The sequence below is a fragment of the Somniosus microcephalus genome, chromosome 14 (genome assembly GCF_052327205.1).
Source record: "Somniosus microcephalus isolate GS21.2 chromosome 14, FLI_Smic_1.0, whole genome shotgun sequence".
Taxonomy (NCBI): domain Eukaryota; kingdom Metazoa; phylum Chordata; class Chondrichthyes; order Squaliformes; family Somniosidae; genus Somniosus; species Somniosus microcephalus.
In genome coordinates, this window is record NC_141000.1 from 74224723 (window position 1) to 74245043 (window position 20321).

Consider the following 20321-nt stretch of genomic DNA (forward strand, 5'->3'; position numbering starts at 1 on the left):
CTTACTAGGAGGCAGAGGGCGATGGTCGAAGGTTGTTTTTGTAACTGGAAGCCTGTGTCCAGTGGTGTACTACAGGTATCGGTTCTGGGTCCTTTGCTGTTTGTAGTGTACATGAATGTAGGAGTTATGATCAGTAATTTCGCAGATGACACGAAAATTGGTGGAGTGGTAAATAGCGAGGAGGGAAGTCTCAGGCTACAGGACGATATAGATGGGTTGGTTAGATGGGCAGAACAGTGGCAAATGGAATTTAACCCTGAAAAGTGTGAGGTGATGCATTTTGGGAGGACTAACAAGGCAAGGGAATACACAATGAATGGTAAGACCCTAGGAAGGACAGAGGAACCTTGGTGTGCATGTACATAGATCCCTGAAGGCAGCAGGACAGGTAGATAAGGTGGTTAAAAAGGCATATGGGATACTTATATTCTATGCCTCGGCTAATGAAGCAAGAGCAGGGAGGTTATGATGGAGCTGTACAAAACGCTAGTTAGGCCACAGCTGGAATACGGTGTGCAGTTCTGGTCGCCACAGTATAGGAAGGATGTGATTGCATTGGAGAGGGTGCAGAGGAGATTCACTAGGATGTTACCTGAGCTAGAGCGCTTGAAGCTATGAAGAGAGACTGGACAGGCTGGGGTTGTTTTCCTTACAGCAGAGAAGGCTGAGGGGGGTCCTGATTGAGGTGTACAAAATTATATGGGGCATAGATAGGGTAGATAGAAAGGAACTTTTCCCCTTAGTAGAGGGGTCAATAACCAGGGGGTATAGTTTCAATGTAAGGGGCAGGAGTTTAGAGGGGATTTGAGGAAAAACTTTTTCACCCAGAGGGTGGTTGGAATCTGGAACTCACTGCCTGAAAGGGTGGTAGAGGCAGGAACCCTCAACGTTCATGAAGTATTTAGATGAGCACTTGAAACGCCATAGCATACAAGGCTATGGACCAAGTGCTGGAAAATGGGATTAGAATAGACAGGGCTTGATGGCCAGCGCTGTATAACTATGACTCTTCCTCCACTGCATCTTTAATGGCACACTCTGGAATGCCACAAAATGATTCCAAGTTACCTCTGTTGTCTAAAGTCATTTGTGATCAGAAGGGTTCCTCTGGATTACTGCCAATAGTTGGTAAGTCTAGAGGTCTAACAAGCCGGTGTGGGTATCTCTGGGATGTGGAAACAGCACCATACTAAGTTGATGTTTGACCCAACAGGTTGGCACAGGAAGGTGGTTTTAACAACCCATTTTGATGAGGAAATAAACTCTGCACTGTATTGCCCAGTTAATGGACAGCAGCTATGGACGGTATTTATGTTGATTTCTCTAGGAATGACCAATATGCCTTGGGGTTGGTTTTCTGAGGCTGGTGAACACGGTAGTCCTGTTTCAAAATTTTTTGATCATTTTTCCACAAGGATTTGGAAAAAGAACTGACTTAACATTGGGCTTTTAAAAGCAATATGCATTTTCATGAATTTAAAAAAGGTAGTTAGTATGCTAAATTGAAGCTGTTTACACCATAAAATAAACAGTAAGCAATTTGTTAGCTTGTTTGGGTAAAATACTTCACACTCATTATGTTGGAAAGCTCTTTGATCTCATTCTGTGAAATGAAATTTAAGATAGAGGCTGGGATATAGTCCGAGTGAAAGGCTTTCGAGACAGGAAGGCTGTGATGGCAGTCTGATCTGTGAAAGAGAAGGCAGTGATGGCCTTCGATGAGTCGGAAAGGTTAGAAATGTTGAAGCATAGTTAGAACACGTCTTGTTTAATTATGTAAAATGATGCACTGATGCGAGAAAGTGTAGTGTGTCCTTTAATTTTGTATTATGTAAAGCTAAGCTGTACAGATTGAACTATGTGAATATGATTATAACTACTGCTCTGTATATTCACTTTACAGTGAAATAAAGCAGTTTAGCAATTCGTATGAAGACGTGCTTCACTTGGTGTTACATAGAAACATAGAAGATAGGAGCAGGAATAGGCCATTCGGCCCTTCGAGCCTGCACCGCCATTCAATGAGATCATGGCTGATCATCCAAATTCAGTACCCTGTCCCTGCCTTCTCCCCATATCCCTTGATCCCTTTAGCCTTAAGAAATATATCCAACTCTTTCTTGAATATACTTAATGAACTGGCCTCCACTGCCCTCTGTGGCAGAGAATTCCACAGGTTCACCACTCTCTGGGTGAAGAAATTCCTCATTTCAGTCCTAAATGGCTTACCCCTTATCCTTAGACTATGACCCCTGGTTCTGGACTCCCCGGCCATCAGAAACATCCTTCCTGCATCTAGTCTGTCCAGGCCTGACAGAATTTTATAGGTTTCGGTGAGATCCCCTCTCAATCTTCTAAACTCCAGTGAGTATAAGCCCAATCGACACAATCTCTCCTCATACGTCATTCCTGCCATCCCAGGTATCAGCCTGGCGAATCTTCGCTGCACTCCTTCCATGGCAAGAACGTCCTTCCTCAGGTAAGGCGACCAAAACTGCACACAATACTCAAGGTGCAGTCTCACCAAGGCCCTGTACAACTGTAGCAAGACATCCTTGTTCCTGTACTCGAACCCTCTTGCTACGAAGGCCAACATACCATTTGCCTTCTTAACTGCCTGCTGCACCTGCATGTTTACCTTCAGCGACTGGTGCACAAGAACACCCAGGTCTCTCTGCACTTCCCCCTTCTCCCAATCTATTGCCATTCAAATAATAATCTGCCTTCCTGTTTTTGCCACCAAAGTGGATAACCTCACATTTATCCACATTATAGTGCATTTGCCATGTTTCTGCCCAATCACCCAACTTGTCCAAATCGTACTGGAGTTTCACGACATCCTCCTCACAGCTTACCCTCCCACCCAGCTTTGTGTCGTCTGCAAATTTGGAGATATTGCATCCAATTCCCTCGTCCAGATCATTAATACATATTGTGAACAGCTGGGGTCCTAGGACCGATCCTTGCAGTACCCCACTAGTCACTGCCTGCCACTCGGAAAACGACCCGTTTATTCCAACTTTTTGCTTTCTGTCCGCCAACCAGTTCTCTATCCAAGTCAATACCTTGCCCCTAATCCCATGTGCCTTAATTTTGCACACTAATCTCTTGTGTGGGACCTTATCGAAAGCCTTCTGAAAGTCCAAATACACCACATCCACTGGTTCTCCCTTATCTATTTTACCAGTTACATCCTCAAAAAATTCCAGTAGATTAGTCAAGCATGATTTACCTTTTGTAAATCCATGTTGACTTTGTCCGATCCTGTCACTGTTTACCAAGTGCTCTGCTATTACATTTTTTATAATAGATTCTAGCATTTTCCCCACTACCGATGTCAGGCTTACCGGTCTATAATTCCCCGCTTTTTCTCTACTACCTTTTTTGAATAGTGGGGTAACATTAGCTACGGGCAGACACGGTGGCATAGTGGTTAGCACTGTTGCCTCACAGCACCAGGGACCCGGGTTCGAATCCGGCCTCGGGCGACTGTCTGTGTGGAGTTTGCACATTCTCCCAGTGTTTGCGTGGGTTTCCTCCGGGTGCTCCGGTTTCCTCCCACAGTCCAAAGATGTGCGGGTTAGGTTGATTGGCTATGATAAATTGACCCTTAGTGTTAGGGGGATTAAATATGTGGGGTTACGGGGATAGGGTGGGATATGTGTTGGTGTAGGGGTTACGGGGATCGGGTAGGATATGTGTCGGTGCAGGCTCGATGGGCCGAAATGGCCTCTATCTGCACTGTGGGGTTTCTGTGATTTCTGTGACCCTCCAATCCATGGGTACTGTTCCAGAGTCTATCGAGTTCTGGAAGATGACCAGCAATGCATCTACTATTTCTAGGGCCACTTCCTTAAGTACCCTGGGATGTAGATTATCAGGCCCTGGGGATTTATCAGCCTTCAGTCCCATCAATTTTCCTAACACCATTTCCCTACAAATACTGATTTCTTTCAGTTCCACCCTTTCATCAGACCCTATGTTCCCCGGCATCTCTGGGAGGTTATTTGTGAAGACAGAACCGAAGTATGAATTTAGTTGGTCTGCCATTTCTTTGTTTCCCATTATAAATTCCCTTGATTCTGACTGCAAGGGACCTACGCTTGACTTCACCAATCTTTTTCTCTTCACATATCTATAAAAGCTTGATCCGCCTTTGAAAAAACTGGAGAAGCAAAGGAAAAAGATAGCATATTTAGTTTGTATTTCAAGGAGGTTGGGTTGTTACACCCCCAGGTTACTCTCATCATACAGATAGATATTGGGCAGCAATCAGCCAGCTCCCATAAAAGATGCTCAAATTGCTTGAGCGAGCAACTGATGCCACTGAACCAAAGAAGTTATCTATGGAAACCCAAATTTGTAACACATACTATTTGTGGCACGTAAACAAATCGGTGTTCCAGAGCACTGTTGTGGCTTTGATTCTTGAAATGGGGAATCCTACCGAGTCCGAAAATGGACTAGGAATCAGTGGTTCATAAGGTGGTTCTTTGGGTTGCCCTAGATTTTCACCGACTAATCAGAAAGCACTCTAGATTCCACTCCCATGAAGAATGTATAGCACAGGGTGTGGTTTCTATTCAAGTTCACAGGATATTGTAAGGCTCAGAGGAATCACATTTGTTCTCAAATTTTTATAGCCTTTATAATTTTTTAAACTTAGTGTCTCACAGCATTCACAAACAAGTTGGAAGCTATACGAATGCTTGGCTAAATCTTGAATTTTATCCAGGATGTGTACTCCAGTTCTAAAGTCAGTGTAATGCTGAAACCCTCATCCATGCCTTCGTTTCCCCCAGATTTGACTATACCAATGCTCCCCTGGCCAGCCTTCCATCTTCCACTCTCCATAAACTTGAGCTCATCCAAAACTCTGCTGCCTGTATTCGAATACACATCCTGTTCACCCATCATCCCTGTGCTCACTGACCTACACTGGCTCCCAATCCAGCATCATCTTGATTTTAAAATTCTCATCCTGGTTTTCAAGTCTCTCCATGGCCTCGCCCCTCCCCATTTTCTGTAACCTCCTTCAGCCCTACAACCCTCCAAGATCTCGGCACTCCTCCAATTCTGGCCTCTTGCGCATCCCCAATTTTAATCGGCCCCAAGCTCTGGAATTCCCTCCTAAACCTCTCTGCATCTCTCTCCTCCCTTAAGATGGTCCTTAAAGCCTACCTCTTTCTGCCCTAATATTTCCCTGTGTGGCTCGGTGTCAAATTTTGTTTGATAACATCCTGTGAAGCGCCTTGGGATGTTTTACTATGTTAAAGGCGCTATATAAATTGTTGTTGTCGTTATGGTTGTGCAAGGATGAAAGACTCGCTGAACCTCTCTCAAAAGAGCAGCGAAGTACGGTTATTCACTGTTATCGATCCTTTATTCAGTTTTTCAATAAGCCATGATTAAATGGAGGAGCAAGATCGAGGGCCCTATGGCCTACTCCTGTTCCTAAATTCTTATGCTGAATGATGTGTTGGATGACATCTTAAGAGGTGGACGTTTCTGAAATTATTGCAGCACTCCTTTTCAGATGATAGTATTGTCAGCAGACTCACCTGGGGATCTAGTGGTTTCTACTCACCATCTTTATCAATTGGCTAATCTGTGGGATATTGTAGTTGGTGCTCCCAAATATAGCATTCTGGTATCACATGTTTCAAGAGGAGACCTTGTGGTATTGATTTAAGATACAGAAGCATCTCTTCCAATTGATGATGCACATCAGTACCTGGAGATCCTGAATGGCAACTTCAGCATGAATACAGCCCTTCAGGATCACATGGGTGAAAGGCTTTTTGGTCTTGCTTGTCTATACCCATTGTAGAATAAGCTTTTGTTACAAATGAATCATAACTTGTTTCTTTTCTTTACAGATGCTGAGTGACCGGCTGAGCACTCCTAGTATTCTCTGTTTTTTTCAAATTAAACTTGTGGCGTATAAAGCGTAACCAAACAGTTCTCCTTTATTTTTCAGAACACCGAGACGTACAAAGGAAGTGCTTCCTCTGGCCCATATTTGACACACATGACCAAACTGTGAGGTGGATTTCTGGCAAAAAGATAAGCGGTTGCAGCAGGGAAGATGAGCTTTGGCTTACATTAATCGGTGACCAAGTAGCCCAGGGGGCAAATCAGGCTCACACGGGCATATCTCCCTTTGCCAAACACCTCACAAAAGGACCTAGATTCAAGAGTTGGTGATGAATAAACAAGAAACTGGACTTGAAAATGTACAGCATCAAGGTGGCTGGCACACCACCAGCTGCCCCGTGTAGGTCCTTCCCCCATGCTGAAGACAGATGTCTGCTGTTTAATTGATTGGGATGGGCTGGAAGGCATGACTGGAGGCTAGCAAAGAAAACAAATTCTCATTTTCCAGGGTTTGGTACCTACCAGTATATGGTTGCAGCTGCTGCAGAAGCTCCCCACCAGGGTCTCAAAGCCATGCTTGCCAATTGGCTAATGCCCAACTATTGACAAATGCCCAACTACTGACAAACCTTCGGGGGGGGGGGAAAGAAAGAGAAAGAGGGAAGCACGGTCTCTTTGGGGTCAAAGTGGCTCCATATGCCCCGTCCGATGATAGAAGTTTGAAACTAAGTCAATCCTCTGTGGCATACGGCAATCAGATACCTGTACCAGGGTGATCTGCTGTATTCCAAGTCATTTAATAATTGACAATAGTCTGGTTCATTGGAACCTGAATGGTTCAGGCCGAGACTCTTCTCACTTGGTTTGGCCAGTCATTCAGGACAAAGTAGCCCGCTTGATTAGCACCCCATCCACCACCTTGAACATTCGCTCCCTCTACCACCTGCGCAACGTGGCTGCAGTGTGTACCATCTACAAGATGCACTGCAGCAACTCGCCAACCCACGACTTGGAGGTGATGGCGCATGGGAGCACCATCAGCTCCAAGTTCCCCACCATCCTGAATTGGAATTATATCGCCATTCCTTCATAGTCGCTAGGTCAAAATCCTGGAACTCCCTCCCCAACAGCACTGTGGGAATACCTTCACCACAAGCACTCCAGCAGTTCAAGAAGGCAGCTCACAATCAGCTTCTCGAGGGCAATTAGGGATGGGCAATAAATGCTGGCCTTGCCAGCGACACCGACATCCCAGGAACGAATATATAAAAAAATATTCAGGCTGAGACTCTTCCCACTTAATGCCCTAAGGGGTAGGCGTATCCCAACTGGACAAGCAGTGGACAGCTTAGTAGTGCTCTGTACTGGTAAGCTGTTCTGTTCTTTCTGGTTAAACCTCAGCATTATCCCTGCATACATTTAGGGTCTCTAAGCCTTCTGTCTTTTCAGATATTGGAGGTACATTTGTTACAATTCCCAGACTGCTTCTTTGGCCTGCTCTATTTGTGGTGGTTGGGGGGGGGGGGGGGGGGGGTGCAGAAATGGGAAAAAGGGGTCATCTTCCAGCTTGCCCAAAATTGCCCTTCCACCCTCAAGCTGGAAGATTACGCCTCTTCCAGCCTCATATTGCAAAAAAAGTATGTGCTAATATTTGCCAATTTATAGTTGCCACTATTTTTGTAAGATTTAGTTCTAAATGAGATGTGTAAAAAAAGAGAACAGAAAAGTTGAAGACAAAATTTTCCATTTATTTGATGTGCAATTCCAGGAACAAACAAAACCCCCATGTAGGAGCATAAGAATACAGTAAAAAAAAAAAAAAAAATCAATTTTACCCATGGGGAAAGGGAGGAAAGGATGGCACGACTGCAGGTGCATTTCAGCACCTAGCATTCAGATTTCCTTTCCTTTTGAATTTGAACTAAATTAGAAAGCTACTTCTACAGGGGATTGAAAAGAAAAAATTGGTCAATATTTACCATAATCAACATTATACTGGTATGAAAACCATACAATGGCCATTTCAGTATAACCTGGGATGTAAATCATACCAATACAATATCACCAATAGGAAACCAGTAATGAAAATATACCACTTGTTTTGGCTTTCAATTGTTAGAATTGCTTACAAATCCTAGAAGTCTTTGGATATTAAACTTTTACATCATACAGTAATGCACACTGTGATGCAGTCACTTTGAGCAGACGATGAAGAAATCTGGTTTATCCAGAACTTTAAATCTTGTTGCAGCTATGGAGTGCATAGAAAGCAATTGCATGGTACATATGCTACACAGAAGAAAAAGTGCACCTTACTGCGAGGATTTAATTCAAGGTTACAGTTTTTCAGAAGAGCTAAAGTGATTTTAGATAATTTAAAAGGTAAAAAGCCTATGAAGACAATATGCAAAACTATTTAATTTTACATGAGCAGAACTGAACTGCTTACATGGAAGAATATCAATATGAAAATTGTGTACATTTGCAGTTGGTTGTGCAAAGGCTTAGCCTGATTAAAGGCATCACTTTAACATAAACAACCCATCTTGTGAACCAGGCTTTAAAGCACAGTGGGTAGGGAACAGAGGCAACAACCAGACATAAAATGTTTCCCAAGTTCCTTTGGAAGATACAGCTTCAATAAGAAGCCAGCATTTTTAGCACCTGTGGTTAGAAGTCAACAATGGAATTGCCATAGCAACGTGGCAGGGACAGTCAGCAAAACAGCTCCAAAAGCAATGTGAATAGATTTATGACAGGACACCACTCTGGTGTGATTAGTTCCCAGCTAATGGAAACTGTAATCAATCCACAACTTGTGCCCAAAGAGTTAAGCATGTCTGGTGACACTTTTAAAATAAAGTTACTTTAGAATTTACTTTGTGTGAGGAGATTTTAAGGCACATGCCAATGTGAATTGCAGCAATTAGGTTAAATTATAAATGAAAATTATTTGTCTAGTACTGTAGCTAAAGGAAGCTGAACATTTAATGTACTTAATTTAAGACCAATTATTAGTGAAGCTATATCCAGAATTGTTTATTTTTCACAAAGTGGGATTTTCATGTTTCCTGCTATATAATGGCACAGAAGGCCAAAACATAATTTATATACTGGATGAAGCCTTGAACAGCATACTTCAAAACTAAACCAAATGTTCCCAGAATACGGTCATGGAACAAATGTTGGTGTCAACACATCACGATACATCTTACAAAAAGGTGACCATATCCTTGATGTTCAAGAAATGGGCGTGTAGAATAGACATTTTAATGCTCATGTGCATGGCATGCATCTTCCTTTCCATAACTGAAAAACTTAGTTTTAAAATTTCAGTTATTGAATATCTACATAGCTAATTTTCAGTACATTTGTAACATTAAATGTCAAAGTTAGAAAACTTATACATAATCTTAAAATGAACCAAGAATTCCAACATTTGGGTGCAGTAATGTTAATTGAAGTCCTCCAAGGTATAAATCAGCAATAAGATAACCTATCAAAATTATATATTTTTTAAATTAGTAGAGGATTATTATCGCAGAAAAGCAAAAGACTTCCAATACACATGCACACATTCTTTTCAGAGGATAAAGGTTTTAAACTATGGAGTTTACATTCTAAAATGTATTCAACTTTTAAATAAAGCATAAAGTTAATTATATCTATAAAAACTATTTAGAATGAAGGAAAGTTTAACTGCCTGAAAAGTAAACATTTTAGTTGGTTCCTCCTAAACTATATGTAACTGGTATGTGTAGCTTAGCTAGATCAGGTTGTAAATCACTTCATTGTAATTGAAGGCTGTGGAACAGGACAGATATAGTCATATAGAGGCCCAGGGAAAGGGTTAGAAAATGGTTCTGATGGCACAGATCTCCCAGAAGAGACAAATACATATTACTGCACTCAACGCTGCATTTATTTTGACTGATGCTACTTCATAGTTCACACCTTTAACCCCTTAAATGGAAATGTAAGAGCATCTCTGAGAAACTCAGCCTTGTGAACATAATGGGTCCAACTACTGGCAGGACAATAAATAAAAATCTCAAATGTTAGTAACTAAAATTACATCCTTAAAATACGAGTTCTATTGCAGCAAATCATATGCAAAATATCTTAAAATTTAATTCAGATTAGTTTTAATTATTTGCAACTGGAGTGAAAAACACATTACTGTCAACATGCAACGCTTTGTGAGTTTCAACACATTCTTCATATTTAGAACATAACAGAAATTTGATTTGCAATTACAAAAGGGACTTGAAAATAAAAATGCCTGAAACACTTACCGAGCTGCTGCAGTATATTTGCTTTCACTTGTGCAGAAAGATTCTCTGTTTGCAAAAGTTGTTCATAGGCTTCCTTTGCAGCACGGTACTTTCTCTGCAGTTGGTGGGGGGGGTGGGGAGGAAAAAGAAAAACTGTCTAAAGCAAGTTTCAATTGAAACAACCCTAAAGCTCTTGGCAACTAAAACTTTTACAGCTTTCGTTCTTGGGGCTGGAACCATGCATAAACAGGAGTGAAAGATGCTTTCTGAACACTGCTGTCACAAAGAGAACAAGGAAATGACAACATCAATTGCAGAGACCAGAAAGCCAGGTTCCACAGAAAACATGGAATAAGGGGGAGGGGACTCTTGTGGGCAAAACAGGATTTCACAACATATTTAGGGCCCATCATTGTATTCTGGATGTAGCTCAAGATGGAGCATGAGCCAGTAGTTAACAGATAAAAATTTTTAAAAAGGAAGAGGTTAGTACAGATCTAGCCCAAGTAAAATGAAATTAAAAGTTATGTTTTTCTTCTGATTATTTAATTGAACATTTTCAACAGAAATGTTTCAAATAGAGCCAAACAATATAATACAAGTTCAGAAAATAGTCAAAATTAGGAGAGCCCCTGCAACTTAATGGCATGAGTGCTGGCCCACTAATATGCTGTGTAATGAAGTGATAGAACACAGGGGCTGCAGTCTCTTTCCTACAATGAATGTAGGACCTCAGATGGCCTTTCGTGAGTTAGTGCCAGACAGAAGGTACTTTTTCTCCTAAAAGAGGAAGAATGAGGGTAAAATGATAGCTCAGCAGTACAATGTTTGCAGTCCCAATTTTAATATGAAAGTCAGTCAGTCATAAACACCAGGTGAACATTTCCTAAAAAAAGGCTAATCCATAAGTAGACACACTTCAAATTACATGGGATCTGTGGAGTTTGTTTTAAAAAAAATACATCACTGTCCTGAATAATTTCTATATACCATACTGAAGTAGAATCTCTATACTGAAAACCTGTTGGGTAAAAATTTAGAATAAATGGAGTGCAGTGTAGACAATGGCCCGTATTTTCCAGAGCCTACAGGTGCGTACGCAGGTCCCCGCAATTTCCAGGTTTTCGCACGCAAAACGCATGCGCGAAAACCCGGAACTTGCGATGTCAAGAATCTTCTTGACAAATCGTAGCCATCCCTGGCTATATGAGCTCAGCAACAATCCAATGCAATTCTCTGATGCTTGGAATGAAGTCATAATACTCAGTCATGGACGGTCGGCACTATGGACTTCTGCTGTCTAAGCGCATTTGCCTGCTTACCCACAGGGAATAAATGTCTCGGGGGTGAAATGTGATAAATATATTGAGGCTCATAGCTATACAGTTAGCCTTACAAGATGATAGCTCACTGCTACTCACGACTTAAATTTTCAAGTATTTCAGCTGAATGTGAATATTGCTTATCTAAATTTCATTCCTAAAATTATTTTTACACTGCAATCCATAAGTAGCTACACTTCAAATTACAGCTACCAAATAAAAGTTAAAATGAGTAAATAAAAGATTTACACTAAAACCTGCTTTTAAAATCCTAACGTGGTTGTGATTTTCTAAAAGCAAGAAACTTCTGCTGAGAGACACTGCTGTATGTTTTGCTGCTTATACAACATTTTATAGTATTAAATACATAGGTTACATAGTGTACATTATATACTAGAAGATCACCTGTGGCATTGCTCACTACAAGTCAGCAGATTTAACACATTATGCCACATAGGAGATAACATTAGGGTCACAGATGTATCCCATTTTTATTGAGAGATATTCTGAGATTGTTTTCCTGGTGCTGTGGAGAATGAATTTCATAACTCTGTCCATTATTCTGTGAAAATAAGTGGAGTTTATTTTACATATTCCTTTATCTATGCTTTTAATTTCACACCATATGATTTTTAAAGCTAAGAATGCATAGCAAGGTGGTTTATATCTGGTATTTAGGAGTATTGGGGAAGAGGGAATTGGGCAGCGGGTTATAGGAGGTTACAGAGATGGGGAGGGCCGAGCCCACGAAGGGATTTAAACACATGGATGAGAATTTTAAATTTGAGGCGTTAGGGGACAGGAAGCCAATGTAGGTCAAGGATAGAGGTGATGGGTGGGTGAGACTTGCTGCAGGATTGGATAGACAGTAGAGTTTTGGATGAGCTGATTTGGCTGCAGTTCTGTGCTTTGGTAACTTTAAGAGCAATGGGGATGGTCCCTTGGTTTGGCAGTACTGTAGTGGAGTTGTTAGGGATTTGATAACATGATGGGAATGTTTAATCTGAAACCAGAGAAGGGGAAACCCGAGATTTGGCAGATCCGTAGAAGGTAAACCTGAGGTTTGACAAATCTAGGATGGAATGTGAAATTTGACTCAGTAATGGAATTTTGACGTGTGACAGCGAGATTAGGGCATGGCTTGCATCCGACAGCACTGGATGGGGGAAGCCAGTCTTGAATGAGTGCAATTTTCTTCAGTTAAACTCTAGAAAGACTCGAGCCATCGTCTTCGGCCACCACCACGAACTCCATACCTTTGCCACCGATTTCAGCCCCCTCCCAGCCATCATCTCAGACAGAATCATACTGTTATGATTCTTAGCATCCTATTCGACCACAAACCGACCTCCTGATCCCACATAATCTCCATCACAAAGACATCCTTCTTCCACCTTTAATATCGCCCACCTCCAATCATGCTTAAGCCCATTTGCCGCTAAAACCGATTCAGTCCTTTAGTCATCTCCAGACTCGACTATTCCAATGCTCTCTTGGCCAGCCTCCCAGTCTCTGCTCACTGTAAAATTCAAGTCATCCAAAAGTCTGCTGCCTGTATCCTATCCTGCACCAAATCTTGCTCACTCATCACCCCTGTCCTTGGTGTCCTACATTGACTCCTAGTCCCCCAATGCTGCAAATTTAAAATTCTCATCCTCGTGTTTAAATCCCTTCATGGCCTCGACCCTCTCCATCTTTGTAACCTCCTCCAGCCCTACAACTCCCACTGGACACACTGTTCCAGAGAATGGAAAGCAAGATTCAAGTGTAAAGTTTACATTTTTATCAAACAATTTAAACACAAAGATACCTTTTCCTATGAATTTTATTCTTCAATAAGCCTACTACATAAAGGGGCACAAGATAATAAAGTCAACAAAGATACTATTTCATGAAGTGCACAGAACTGACAAATGGATCAATAAGCTGAAAAGGATACCAAAGATGAAAAACTGATTACAATAGCCCAAATCACAGCAATGCCAAAGTAATAAAGCAACCTGAGTGTATGATTACAAAATATTTCAAAACCGTAGATTAGCAATACAGCATAAAATACCTTTTTAATTGAATACAGTAATGCAAGTTTTGTTCATTGGGGGAGAAATTGGGTGAGTAGCGCCACCTGTTAGCGCCTAAAGAGGCAGTCGGTGGCTGTAGCGCCACTGGCTGCGTCTCTGGCGATATTCAGTAGGGGTGCTAATGGTGGCGTTAGGCATTTGCGCTGCGCCGCCACCGATGACGTCATCGGTGTGCGCAGCGCCCCATTCGTGCCCCGTTCGTGATATTTGGTAGCGAGCGACGCAGTTGCGCCGCTCGCTACCCGCGCCCGGTTCACGGGGCCTTACTGTGCCGGCAGCGGTGCAAGTTAAGGTGGAGGTGCGGGGCGGCCGCTTTTTCGGCGGCTGCCTGCCAGCACCTCCGTCCCCGGCCTCCTAACCCCAACCCCCCCCCCCCCCCCCCCGCGGCATTGCCGGCTGTTTCCCGAGAGCCCGGCACTTCTCCTTGGTGCCGGGTTCATTTGCCGGCACTCGCGATCGGGGATCGCGCTGTTGCAGGCACCTCCCCCTTAACAGTGGGAGGAAGGCCTGCAGTGGGAGGAGCGCCTCGAGCCTTGCCCCGTCTCCCTCGAGGGGCACTGAAACGGAATTTCTGGCGATCGGTATCACTCCGATCGCTGCGCTAAATCCTGCGCTCAGGCGACTTTTGCGCCACTTTGTAGCCCCAACCCAATTTCTAGGCCATAATGTCTTCATACACTTGATATCCAGTCTGTAAAGTCATGAAGTGTCCTGCGTCCACAATCCTCAGAGCACTTTAACTGTATACATTATACTATACCTCTTTGGTATAGCGTTTTTAGGGCCTATGTAGTCTAAAGAAATTAATATAACAAAGTCCTTAGCTCCATAGAGCAGATGTCTGCAGCCAGGTCTAATGAATCCAAAGGCAACTATATCTCATAACAATAATGCACAAAAGGATGTTTGATACTCTGGCAAGAGGATACCAAACAGAAGATATGCCATCCAGACAGCAGATTCAACACTGTGCTGTTGAGTAGTGGGAAGACCTCATTCACTGATTAATGGATGCTCTAAAGGATTTTCACTGGGTTACACTGTACAAGCCGAAGCATCTGCAGCAACCCACTAGGGACATGTCAGCTACACAAGACAGATACTGTCTTTCGTTATCTTCATTGCCTTCTCAGAATCTACTGGAAGGATGTATACATTTGTTTCATCCTGGAAGAGGGTAGATGTATGCTTCTTCAGGTCACTGAAAACATCCACGTCACTGTGAAGTCTTAACTCACTGACATGGTCACTTTGTATTATATCCTTCAAACTGTTTGCCCGTCATCAGTAGAGTAGATTGGTTCTCTAGTCAACAGTATCACACTAACGCAAATCAGTGTTATAATTATATCGCACTCTTGTTTACTTTCTAGAGTTCCAATATATTTTGTGGACAAGAAAATTTATTCAAAGCCTTTGAGTTTAGAAATACATTTGATGAAGTAAATCAGGTAAAGATGGCTTCACTTGTTAAGGCTGCAGGTAGCTCAGCGTATAGACCAGGAAAGGCCCAGGTTCAGTCCCTAGCCTGTGTTGAGTTAGCTGATTTCAAGCAAGGCAGCAATAAGCTGCTATAATTTATCCTAAGGTAAGGAAAAAACCAACCAGGCTTCTTGCTCCTGATTGCTAACCAGCAACCTTTGCTGGAAGTACTCACGCACAGATACTGGGTCAGGGCATGATGCCTTTCCCCTGGGGTCAAATAGCCTGTTGACACTTATGTTCTAGGTTCACACACATAATGACCACTTGAGCAAAGTATCAGGACAATCAGCACTTGTGGAACTGTACACTAGCAAGAAGTCAAAGTCTTGAGGGGAGAAGAGAAAATTGGCAGAAGTAGTACATCAGGTATAAGAGCATAATTATATAGAGGTTGCCTTCCAGAGTCATCAAGCACGCAACAATATTTCCAGGACTTTCTTGGCAGTAGTCAATTCTTATTTATAATACAGGAAACTTTGGTTTATCCGGAGGTTATATGTCCGGAATACTCGATCTAACGGCAAAAATCAGGAGCCGGTTTCTATATGTTTTTTTAGTTCTCGTTGCTTTATTTCCCCCCCCCCCCCCCCCCCCAGTCAAGCACTGCAAGGTCTGTAGCTATAGCAACAGCCTCAGCTACAGACGCTTGCAGCTGCAACCGACTGTTTTGAAGCTGAACAGGGTTTGTTGATTCACACGGAGCTTCTCAGTTCCGTATGTTTAAACATTAACTCTGGTATGCCAGCACTTTTGATGTTACGGCACCAGCTCAGTCCCGTCAGTGCCGGATATCAGAAAGTTTCCTGCACAAGCCCCAATTAACCAGCAAGCGTTTTATCCTGTGAATTACATTTCCCATTACTATTCTTATGCAGTTACACTACTTGATCGGATACACCTAACAATATAAAATCCATAGGCATCAAACATGTTCAATGAAGATTATTTTTCACATTTCTATTCCTTCCTGTTCCATTCAAAAATATAATGTTAATAATGCTTTTGGAAAATAAAGTACATTTCTGAAAGTGTTTGTTGTCCCAACAGCTGTTTGCAAAGAGTGCAACAACCTTGAGATTTTTTTTTACTGTTGCGCGTGGTCCTGCAAAACAACAACTTAATTTAAAATGTTGGAGGCTGTGGTAGCTTAATTGGAAATCTGAATAAAACAGAATACAGCAATAATTAAAACTGGCAATTCCAAGAGAGAAAAAAGTGAACTAAATCTTAGAAAACAGGTAAATTAGTTTTAATCAATCATTACTTTGTTTCTATTGGAAACTTATTAGTCTTTCAGTGATTAGATTATCAAAGGAAGAGTTCTCGTCAGCACTCATTTCCAGACTTTATTGCCTAATGCAGCACCATTACCCACTCGGAGCTAGACAGTGTAATGAGAAAGATATGCAAATGCCATAAAGTTGCTCTGTCTGTTACAATGATGGCCCCACTACTTTTCCCCATGGGTGCTAGTAAACGTTCTTTCCTGATAAAAATGGAGTTTCAATCAACACAAAAACAGCACTAAAGTGAATTTGGTTACAAATTACAATTAGGTATCCATTTGAAAACTGAACAGAAAATTGTGTACAAGTGATAAATCTTTATTACTAGAACAATATTACTTTGTGGCAAAAACTAATCTTGCTAACAAGTTTAGCATTGCGTGGTCATTTTCATGCTATCTTTTAAAAAGGAAAAAGTCACTCTGAAAACGAGAACTAAGACGCCTGCTTTTTGTTATACATCTGCACAAACCCCAGCTATACCAGCTGACTACTTTGACAATCAGTTACTCCAGTTATTCAAATATTCAGACATGGTAGACTTTAAAAACGTTACATTTCCAAATTAAAATTTAAAAATACCTTGCAAAATACAACAAAGTAAAAAAAAATGCCAGCTAACTGCTAAAGACTACAAACAGATTTCACTCTGCTCAGTTACTGCAATGTCAGGTGCCTTGCAAAGAACTGGATCTCTGAAACTACGCCAAAATGTGTATACACTGCACTGCCACATCATCCATTGGCAAAGAAATGTCTTTTCAGGCACTGAATTATAGTTCATAATTAATAAAGCAAACACTAATTTAAGATGTGAAAAAGCAACATTTTGCTAACTACAAGAACAGCTCCATTAAGAGAATGCCACTGTATCAACATGGCACACCCTGTATTTGAAGACATTGAAGCATTAATTATCAGCTGCATAAAAATGTAAATTAAGGGTTACGGGGAACGGGCAGGAAATTGGACATGAGTCTAGGTTCGGAATGGTCATGGCCCTGTGGGTAGTGGAGTGGGCCCAGGGGCCGTGTAGCCTGGTTCTGCTCCTACTGTGTTCTAATTCTGTGTTAGATTTCAGGAGATGGTTTTATTCCTGTTCCTGGCTGGGGTGGAGATCGCCTTTACAGAAGGTAAGTACTGTAGAAAATATAGGGACAGAGTGATCTCCTGGAAGAATTTCGATCGCCTAGATGGGTCGGAGAGGAATTTCCCAGATTTTTTTCTCCCTAATTGGCCATTGGGTCTTTATCTGGCTTTTCGCCTCTCCCGGGAGATCACATGGGTTCGGGTGGCTGCACAGTGATAGAAGATTTGAGGTTAGGATCAGATCAGCCATGATCTTATTGAATGGTGGAGCAGGCTCGAGGGGCCGATTGGCCTACTCCTGCTCCTATTTCTTATGTTCTTATGTTCTTATGTAAATTAAGTTTGGATCTGATCCCATGCAGACATACCTTGAACCTGATTAGCATATAGAATTTTTAATTAAAACCATTTGGGTGAACTTTAACTTATATGGCTTTGTACACAAAACACTGAAATTTCTGAGACAGGATAAAGTGCTAAATAAATGCAAGTTTCTTCTTTTGGTAAATTTATACAAAAATCAGTGAAGAAAGAAGATTTTCAGTTTAGTGACAGAATAGCAATGATCCCCAGACACTCAAAACTACAGAGCGCGGAGTGCATTGACCAGCACATTGGCAAGCGTTAAGCCACCTTTCTCTCTCTTTCCACAATCTGCTCTCGCGCATCTCAATCTCGCTCTTCCCATCATACTTTTATCCATTAATCGGTTTCACCAACTCATCCTTCCCTACCCAGTCTCGCTCACTCATTCACCCTCCCCAGTGGCAGCCAGCTTCCCCACAGCCTGACTCACCCGCCCGCTCCCCCCTCCCCCGGCCCCGCCCCCCCTCCCCACACGGGGCCCCGCCCCGCTCCCCCTCCCCCACACGGGGCCCCGCCCCGCTCCCCCTCCCCCACACGGGGCCCCGCTCCCCCTCCCCCACACGGGGCCCCGCTCCCCCTCCCCCACACGGGGCCCCGCCCCCCCTCCCCCACACGGGGCCCCGCCCCCCCTCCCCCACACGGGGCCCCGCTCCGCTCCGCCCCCCCCTCCCCCACACGGGGCCCCGCCCCCCTCCCCCACACGGGGCCCCGCTCCGCCCCCCCTCCCCCACACGGGGCCCCGCTCCGCCCCGCTCCCCCTCCCCCACACGGGGCCCCGCCCCGCTCCCCCTCCCCCACACGGGGCCCCGCTCCGCTCCCCCTCCCCCACACGGGGCCCCGCCCCCCCCTCCCCCACACGGGGCCCCGCTCCGCTCCGCCGCCCCCCCTCCCCCACACGGGGCCCCGCTCCGCTCCGCCCCCCCCCCTCCCCCACACGGGGCCCCGCTCCGCTCCGCCCCCCCTCCCCCACACGGGGCCCCGCCCCGCTCCCCCGCCCTGCTCCCCCTCCCCCACACGGGGCCCCGCCCCGCTCCCCGTCCCCCTCCCCCACACGGGGCCCCGCTCCCCCTCCCCCACACGGGGCCCCGCCCCGCTCCCCCTCCCCCACACGGGGCCCCGCCCCGCTCCCCCTCCCCCTCCCCCACACGGGGCTCCGCTCCGCTCCCCCTCCCCCACACGGGGCCCCGCTCCGCTCCCCCCTCCCCCCACACGGGGCCCCGCCCGCTCCCCATCCCAGCCTCACTATTGTGATATTGCATGCAAATTCACCCTGAATATAATTGAAAAGGCCAATAAAGAGAGACAGTTTATACGAGGATCACTTACCTGGATTTCGTACAAGTGAGCAACATGGAACTGAACTGCAACAAAAAAAATTAACAATTTTATTAATGGACACCGTAAACAATTCAAATTTTTTTCAAAATTTATGATATATAAAAAATATATTCTGGATTATAGTAATTGTACTATACATTCAATTAACAACATGAAGAATATCAAACCAAGATTATCCAGAAATGTGGCAATAGCCACAAAATCTCTTCCATGAAAAGAATTTCTACAGAAGATTGCAAAACTCATTCAAGCACCAAAGATGATAATATGTTGGCATAGAAACATCCCTGTAAATAAGTGAGATTTCCAAATATTCTAGTGGATTTCCCAAGGCATTGCTTACTGATAGTCAGAGAATGTACTACTCTGCAATGTAACATTATCCAATCACCATAAATCAGTGGCACTCAAGTGAAAATGATTTTTGTTTCAAAGTATTATGCGACTGTAAGTAGTATTTTCAGGTCCAAATTACATCTACATTTTTGTAGAAATTGTAAATCCGTTGTTTTGAATATTCTTGTATATTTGTTTATCTACATGCCAAATTTTATGTTTTAGTTATGTACATGAAAAATTCACAATTCACAGAAAATGTTAAGGAAGCTGTTGCAAGTGTATACAGGTGGGTGGGGTGGTTATATTTTGCTAGTGTTGGAAGGGCTTTGTGGGAGTAATGGGAGAAGGGAAATGGACTGTGGGAGGGGAGTCATTGGGTGTCAAAGTAGTGGGAAGTAGGTTCTGTAATGGTGTACTGAAAGTGTGGAAGTGATTGGAGTGGGAGTGCTGGGGCATGACAGTGGTGGCAGGGTAATCTTGGGAGTGTGGGAACACTGATGGTGGCAGGGTTTTGGAGAGGGGTTTGTGGTGAGGGTAATCAAGATGGGTGTTAACAGTGGGAGAGGTGTTGCACAGTGTCGTTGAAAAAAGCAGTGCAGCCACATTGGCAGCCATGACATGGGAACTTACTGCAAGTTTGAAGTCATACTGTGCTATTACTTTCTTAGTAAAAGTAAGCACTTTCAAGAACTTAAAACTGGTTTTGAAGACATAATCTTGAATGTTTTCTCAAACTGCAAAAATGACTGAAGGCCAGCAACAACACTCAAAGCCGTGATGGACCAGAAGGGTCAGAGAGGAGTAAGGGAAGTAAGAGAGGGGGAAGAGGTACATGTTGTATTCAGGGTAAAGGGGAAAGTATTG

General features: G+C 43.5%; 1 protein-coding gene across 4 annotated transcripts in view; it reads right to left on the reverse strand.

The window, feature by feature from the left end:
* The window catches only part of kdm6a (lysine (K)-specific demethylase 6A), a 317166-nt gene that overhangs the window by 114867 nt on the left and 181978 nt on the right, over positions 1-20321 (reverse strand). For all 4 annotated transcript variants that reach the window (XR_015080830.1, XR_015080829.1, XM_086006692.1 and 1 more), the window contains exons 8-9: positions 19107-19141; positions 10173-10266 (exon numbers count right to left, since the gene is read on the reverse strand). Coding sequence is in view for 2 of the 4 variants with exons in the window: in XM_086006692.1 (XP_085862818.1) it covers positions 10173-10266; positions 19107-19141 (129 nt within the window). In the remaining 2 variants the exon portion in view is untranslated. The remainder of the gene's footprint in view (positions 1-10172; positions 10267-19106; positions 19142-20321) is intronic.